The 8,044-nt window shown below is 34.1% G+C and overlaps 1 protein-coding gene across 1 annotated transcript; it reads left to right on the forward strand.

The window, feature by feature from the left end:
- The first annotated feature begins 331 nt into the window (after positions 1-331).
- On the forward strand, positions 332-1,381 carry LOC131047074 (uncharacterized). Its single transcript, XM_057980900.1, has one exon. The coding sequence runs from the start codon at positions 332-334 to the stop codon at positions 1,379-1,381; it is 1,050 nt and encodes a 349-aa protein (XP_057836883.1).
- Positions 1,382-8,044: the final 6,663 nt, after the last annotated feature.

Raw genomic sequence — 8,044 nt, forward strand, 5'->3', positions numbered from 1 at the left:
AAACATACAAGATGAGATGAGCATCTTGGCACCTGATACCATGCATAAATGCTTTCAGTTGGCATTGAGAGTGGAAGATAAGATTAGAAGGAAAGGAGAACAAAACAATAGAGGAAGAGGAGGTAGAAATTTCAGAGGTAGAGGTGGCTTTGGAGGAAGAAACACACCTTTCAAAAATGGAGATTCAAATCAGCAAGAGTCCAATGGAGACTTTGGTAATAGGAATGGAGACTTTAGAGAAGGAAGAAGACCCTTTGGAAGGGGTAGACAAGGAAATCAAGGAGGAAGAGGTCCTAGTGTTTTCACAAGCAAATGCTACAATTGCAATCAAATGGGAACTCAACTTGTACTAGAGGATGATGGACATAGTGTCAATTCAACCATGTGGAATGCTGGTCCTACCTTGGAAGGAGAAAGTCTTATGCTAAGGAGGACATTGTTGAAGGTACCCCAACACAAGGAGCCACCACAAAGGAAGTCACTCTTCAAGACCACTTTCCTATCTCATGGTAAAGTATGTAAGGTAATTGTAGATTTAGGTTCTACTAAAAATATTGTTGCTTTGGAAATGGTTGAGAAGTTGAAATTGAAAAGATTGCCACATGGGAGTCCTTATAGGGTGTCATGGCTTAACAAGGGGCAACATGTAGTGGTAGATGAACAAGCTTGGGTAGAATTCAAAATGGGAGACTATAAGGATAGAGTCTTGTGTGATATCCTTCCTATGGATGTCTATCACTTGTTGTTAGGCCACCCATGGCAATATGATGTTAAAGCCCAACATGATGGGGAGAAAAATGTGTATGTCATCACCAAGAATGGAAGACCATTTAGGATGGAACCATTAGCTGATCAAGGGGGAGAGAGAATTGTTAGTCCAAGTGTCATGATGGTTAGTGGGAAAGAGTTTTTAGATGCCCTCAAGCAAGAGGAAACCCAAGGTTATGCTTTGGTCTTGAATCCCAAGGATAAGTCTCAACAAGAGAAAGGTGCAAAAAGTGAAGTTCCTAGTGAAGTTCAAACTATGTTGGATAGATATGAAGGGGTTGTGGCCAAAGATATGCTTGATAACTTGCCTCCAATCAGAGATATCAACCATCAAATTGGTTTTATTCCTGGTGCAACCTTGCCTAACAAAGCTGCCTATAAGATGACTCCTAAACAGAATGAGGAGATAACAAGACAAGTGCAAGATTTATTGGACAAAGGGTTGATCAGGAAAAGTTTGAGCCCATGTGCTGTACCTACTGTATTAGCACATAAAAAGGATGGAACATGGAGGATGTGCACTGATTCTAGGGCAATCAACAAGATCACTATCAGATACCGGTTCCCTATGCCTAAAATTGAGGACCTAATGGACTATCTTGGAGGAGTGTAATGCCCACACCCTAGTTAGACTTGTAAAACCCGTTTGACCATGATTGACTTCCTATGTGGCATTCTTGAATGGTAGGTTAACCATGGTGAAATGTGTAGTTTAGATAATATTAATAACTGTGCATACTTATTATTGTGCTTTTGCATCGATTCTCGTGTAAATGTAATTGTTCCTAACCCTTGTGATAAATTTTGAGGTAATGCCTTCATTGAATATGTATATGTATATGCATGCTTGTATGAATTCATGGGTGCAGGAGATTTCAGGTACAACACCGCTTAGGGCAAGGTTCATCTCCTTTGGGTTTTGAAAGGTTGAGTATGCCTTTTTCATCTTTAGAATTCGGATTTGGTGGTCATATAACTCTTGTCTTGCCTTAGCCATGGTTAGGTGAGCATCGTGCATGGATTCATGGAGCTTGCTTTTCATTGGGATGCCTGTCGAGAGATTTGGAGGACTCCCTCAATTTGTGTGCTTTGCACGAGGTAAGTGAGGTTTGTTATCCTAAGTATTAAATTCAAAATTTATGAGTAGACGAGCACATTAGTGATTTAGAAATTTAAATGGGTAGCTTCCTTTATATGATTAATCACTAATTTAAGAGATTGCTTTAAATTATTATTGTAGCAAGCTTAAGGTATTTAACTGGGGTTAGTGTGCTCACTTACGCATTTGTAACATTTATGCATTTGTAGTTGAGAAATTAGAATAAATAAGACTCTTGCATTAGATCAGTCATTTATTTAAAAATGTCGCTTTATTATGTTATAGCGAGTTAATTTAATAGTTAAATTTAAAATAATGAATTTAATGAGTTATGCGTTTTTGAAAAGGAAAAATTTAAAGTCATTTGGGAGATAGGAATAAATTACTCATTTTCGCATTTTGGAAGGAAAAGGGTAAATTATTATTATTTAAAAGAAATTAATTCCCTTACTTGTATAGTTGATAAAATATAAAAGTTTGATTTTTAGAAAATTAAATTAATCAAAATATAACGTGTTGGCTAAAGTGATATGAAGAAAATTTAAAAAAAAAATTTAAATTAGAGTTGAATAAGAGATGGAAGCTTTTAAATTTTAAAAGAAAAATGAGTAAGGAGGAAATGAATGACTCCCATTTGGATTTTCATCTATTTTATTTTAAAAATAAAATGCCTAAATTCGAAATTAAAAATTAGGGTAAAATTAGGGTTTCACTTTTTAACCTAGTTTTGAAAACATTTTGGGGTTCCCTCTTTGGGGGGGAGGTTTTGGAAAAAAAAAATGGAAGGTGGGAAAAATGGTGGGAGAAAAATGGAGTTTTTCCTTCTTGCTTGGAGTTGCAGGTGGAGCTCTTCTTCAGATTCATGCCAGGGATGCTAATGGGAGGTAAGTCTCTTGTTTATCTTGTATTGCATTTAAACCCCCAAAAAAAAAAAATGATGAAGAAGAGATGGCTGTGACTATATTTGTTTTAAAAAAAAAATGGGTCTTGATGGAAATGGTATGGGTTTGAAATATCCTCTTGTAAATCTCTTGTAAATCTCTTTTTAAGACTATTTTTTTTTAATGATATTTGGGGGTTTTGCTGTTGTGAGTGGGAGTGGATGAAACCCACGTTTCTTATTTAAAAAATAAAAATAAAACCTCTGGTTTGATTGAATCGAAATATTTAATTTTCGAAACATTTCGTGTTTTCCATTGTTTATGAAAAAAATGAACTGTGTTATATATTTTAATGCGTTGTGTTAAACGCATACTACATGAGCCTGTGCGTTGTGGTTTTGGCCGTGGGTTGGGGTTTGGAGGGCGGGGAGCGGAGCTCCACCCGCTCCTCCTCCCCTTCCCCGCTCACGTCCCCGTTGATCTCCCCGCTCGCTCCCTCGTTAATCTCCCCGCTCGTAGGCGTATGTAACCTATGGCCGCAGCACTGCGGTGGCCGCAGGGCGCCGCGGACCTGCGGGCACCGCAGTGGCGCCGCCGCACGGGAGAGTCCCTGCAGATTGGGGCTCGCTTAGGGTTCGACTGCTGTTTTGTTAACTTTAAAAAAAGTTTTTGTATTAATGTTATTTTCACTCAGTATGTTTATGTATGGATTTAAACTCGGTTTTGGGTTTTTTATGGTATCTATAAAAAAAAAAGAGATGCTTATTAAAATAGTTTTATTTCAAGTAATATTTGTGATATAAAAAAAAAAAGAGAGAGTTGGGAATTATAATTTTAGTGATTAATGTTTATATATATATATGTGTGTGTGTGTGTGTGTGTGTGTGTGTGATTAACACGAAGCTTGCGTATCATAGGCAAAAATAAAGAAAAAAAATCAGGTTGATAAGTGAATTTAAGATTAATGTGAGGAAAATATACTTAGTTCTTTTATATTATTTATATTCAAAATTCAATCTCTTTTATGTTATTTAATCTCTGATTTGCTAAATAACATATTTGGATTTTAGAGATGCAACATTTAGTAGACCCATACTTTAATACAAATTATTAAATTTCATATTGACTACATCCAAGCTTGGGATCATACGTATTATTAACATGGACTAGTATTAAGGGTGGGTTAAAGGTGAATTTTTAAATAAAAGTTAATCTAGCAAATCCATAAACTTGGTCGACATTAATGGTTAAACAGATATGGTAAACGAACATCTCTACCGGATTATGTCTATGTAGGTTTAAATTTCTATAATGGAATTTGGCTATGTAATGGCAAGACTTGTTATGACAGTGGTTGGTTATAAGTCGGTCAAGCCCCTAGTTAGGCTACCGTCAAACAAGAGAATCTAGGTTGTTTGTCTTCCTTTGTTATGATTCAATTTGACCCACTTTTAAAAGGGATCACTATGTAATAATCTAACGAGGTAGGTGATGAATAGTGTATGTGTTCGCCTAAAAGGCAAGATTGTAAAGACATGTAAATATGTAACCTTAACTATATTAAATGCCAGAGGGGTCTTGCAGTTGAGCAGACCCGGAGATGTAGCCCTTTAGGGGTGAGCTCCGAGATCATATCTGTGTTGTGCGATGTTCTTTTAGCTTACTTTGTTTTATATTTTTTTTTAAATTATCATGGATGGTTGTATTTCTTGCATAAGTGTATGGTGGAAATTTAATAAATTCAAATCTAGGTGCATAACCTTATTTATCTTGATAAATGTAGTTATTTAAGTTCATAAAATATTGTAAATTAGGATTATGGCAAAGTATTTAAAATATGTTAATTTAAATCATGATAGTGAAAAGAATCTTGCTAGAATACTTCATTGGATTAATTTGTTCTTAAGCATGTTAATGGAACGAATGAGAAATGGGAAACAAAGTTGAATTAGTGTTAGAAATTCTAAGTGAAATTTAAAGGATGAACATCATATAAATATCTATCTTTTTACATTAGTAAATGAATCACGCCATGTCAATTATGTTTCATTACATTGAATGAGTTTTGTTAAGTATTCCACGTTTTAATCTTAACAATAATCCTCACCAGATTAATTTGATAATCGGGTGGACTCAATTTGGTATTCATGTTGTATATTGAATGAATATACTTAGTAATTTATGTTGTAATTATAATCAATAACCTGCACCAGATTATTACTATAACTGGGTGGACTCAACTAGAAAACCCATAAGTTAATCTTTATAAAAAGGAACCTCTCATGATTGCTAAAATTGATCTAAAATGAGAAATAATTGATTTGTTGTTTATACATTAAATCTTAGTAAAAGTATCTCTCGCATATTAACTTCATTTAAGAAAAAAAAAAAAAAGTGATATGCAACAAGATAACTGTATTTTAATCCTAATAGAAGAATGTCACTATGATCTTAATTATTCTAATCTTGAAATGATAAATGTCATCTAGCTAACGATGCTTTAATTTAAAGGATGCTCTCGTATGTCCTAATGCATATCCATCTTAATGAAATTAGTCCATTTATTTGCATTATTAAAACTTCAAATGAATTCCATGGCTACTCACATTATACCTTTCATAAAAGAGCTTCAACTCATCAGTTGGCTATGCACGAAACCAAATGAAGGGACCTCACTCTATTAATTGTAGTTAATCCTTAAGAAACGAATTCTTCTTATTAACCATACCTTTTAATATTTAAGAAATATATATCAAATGTGGGTGAATATCTTAAAATCAAATGATGGAATCCTCGTTTCACTAATCGTAGTTTAACCCTAAACGAATGAATCTCGTTAGGCATATGTATAGCATTAAAGGATGACGTCAAGTGTGGATGGTTATCTTAAAAAAAAAAACTTAATGAATGAACTTTGTTGTATTTAAAACGCTTGAACCTATTGGGAGGCCTCCTAATGAAATTATGAATTAAAGTGCATTGAGTAATTAACCTCTCGATGGCCTCCTCACCAACCAAAGTAATTGAACGTTCCCTAAATTTATAAGATGTCAAACCATTGAACACATATACAATCAAGATCTATGCATTATCTCGTAATTAAGATATCCAGTTTTATGGATCTAGTGACGAAAGTTGAGTTGGGTGTAAGGTTATGTAATCGCGTTGGGAAACCTCTTAGGATCATTTAGCCTTCCGCTGTGTTATCTAGTTAGAGATAACTTGAGATAACTTCAATCTATCTTAATAAGGTAACTTTTCATTAACGCTCTTAATTAATATTAAAAAAAATAAAATTTTACACTCTAATTGAGTGATTTTAACTTAAACCCTTAGGGGTTTCCTGGTGGGGCATTACACTTGGTATCAGAGCCCATGTTGCAACACTGGGATCTCTGGTTTTGCTTGTGCCCTTAGTTGGTGTGTGTGTGTCTACTTTATGTTTTATGCTTGTCCACCTTGATGTGAGGGTGTGATTTAACAAACCCTACTCGTGTGTAACGTGTGCGTTCCCACCTTGTTTTCACCTTATTGATGTGGGTGTTATGGAAATAATTATAGGTGTTTTGTCTCCTTATTGAGGTCTTGGTCTATGACTTCTCTTACCTTGGAAAGGGATTCGTATGTACCTTCATTCTTGCTTTGTTTTACTCTTTTGACTAATCCATCTGGGTTGGTTGTTAATATCTTGAATCTGAAAGTACGAAATGTGCTTGTTTATGGTTTTGATCTATCTTAATGATTGTCCACTTTAAAAACTAGTATGGCAAATGTTAGTTCTTATTATGTAGTACATTTAGTGATTATGACTCTTCCTTTTCTCTCTCTAAGTAAATTAAAGGGAATTGATATGTGTAGTTATCGCTTATTTAAGTTTTCTTATTGCAAGAGAAAGGATGATGTTTCTTGAGCTTTGTGTGAGCCTTATAATGTTTTTGTGTTTTAGATTGTAAACGGGATTGGCTTGGGAGGTAATTTTTAGTTAATGATAGAAAGTGGTATGTTTGCATTAAGGACTCTCCATGTGCTTGGTAGGAGTAGTATAGTTAAATTCCATTTTAAGTAAGGTGCATTAAAATGCGCATAGTGATTTTGTGAAAATTGCTTGATGTGAAAGGAATACCAAAAGAGGACATATTGTAGTAGCTACCAGAATGAACTAATGTGCTCCTCGAAAGATTGCTTTATGTGTTTAATTAAACTAGTGTGATATAGGACCTATTAAGTGACGCACTTTTAACTTGCTTTGGATATGGGTAATTGTCTTAATATGTTTTGAAAAGAGCAAATAAAAGACTTGTTGATTTGTATGCATTAAATGTGTAAAATCTAGCAGATAGCCCTTCATTTACCTCCTTGTCGTATTATAAATTTTCAATGTTAGATTTTACGAAATAGTGATTGTGCTCTAGAAGACTTGTATTACAAAAAAAGAAAATTTGGTTATTTTGAATTCTTGTTCAAAAAAAAACTAGAACATTATAGTGCAACAATAATGATTAGAAATGACATGTTAGGATGTTTTGGCACCTTCCTAAAAGATAGCAAAATGAAAACCGTGCAACTCAGATGATAAACTTATATCCGAGTATATGGTGTGATTTTGAAATTCTTGTGTATTCGTAGGAAATAGTTGATTTTCCAACTCTCTTCCTCCTCTTGTCTAAAATATAGGAATTGTTGTTTTTGAAACCACTATTTAGAATGCAGTGATTTAAGAATAAATTTTGTTATAATGCATATGAAATTTTATGTTGCTTTGGGCTTCTAATTGAAAGTGGAACATTTTTCATCTTGGAAAGAGAAATTGCATAGTTAGTAATGTGAATGAAAATGCTTAGGGAAGATTGAGGAAGATATCAGAATGATGTTATTTCTTTGTGTAAATTTGAATTGTTGAAAAATTTCAAAACGTGGATCTAGAGTAAACTTTGTTTGGTGATTCATGTGTAAAGCATAATTAAAACGTGGATCTAGAGTAAACTTTGTATTTAAAACGCTTGAACCTATTGGGAGGCCTCCTAATGAAATTATGAATTAAAGTGCATTGAGTAATTAACCTCTCGATGGCCTCCTCACCAACCAAAGTAATTGAACGTTCCCTAAAGTTATAAGATGTCAAACCATTGAACACATATACAATCAAGATCTATGCATTATCTCGTAATTAAGATATCCAGTTTTATGGATCTAGTGACGAAAGTTGAGTTGGGTGTAAGGTTATGTAATCGCGTTGGGAAACCTCTTAGGATCATTTAGCCTTCCGCTGTGTTATCTAGTTAGAGATAACTTGAGA

This window comes from Cryptomeria japonica, chromosome 11 (genome assembly GCF_030272615.1).
Source record: "Cryptomeria japonica chromosome 11, Sugi_1.0, whole genome shotgun sequence".
In the NCBI taxonomy this organism is placed as follows: domain Eukaryota; kingdom Viridiplantae; phylum Streptophyta; class Pinopsida; order Cupressales; family Cupressaceae; genus Cryptomeria; species Cryptomeria japonica.

What these genes read in the sequence shown, in the direction of transcription:
- LOC131047074 (XM_057980900.1), top strand. Translation starts at nt 332, where the DNA reads ATGGGAACTCAACTTGTACTAGAGGATGATGGACATAGTGTCAATTCA.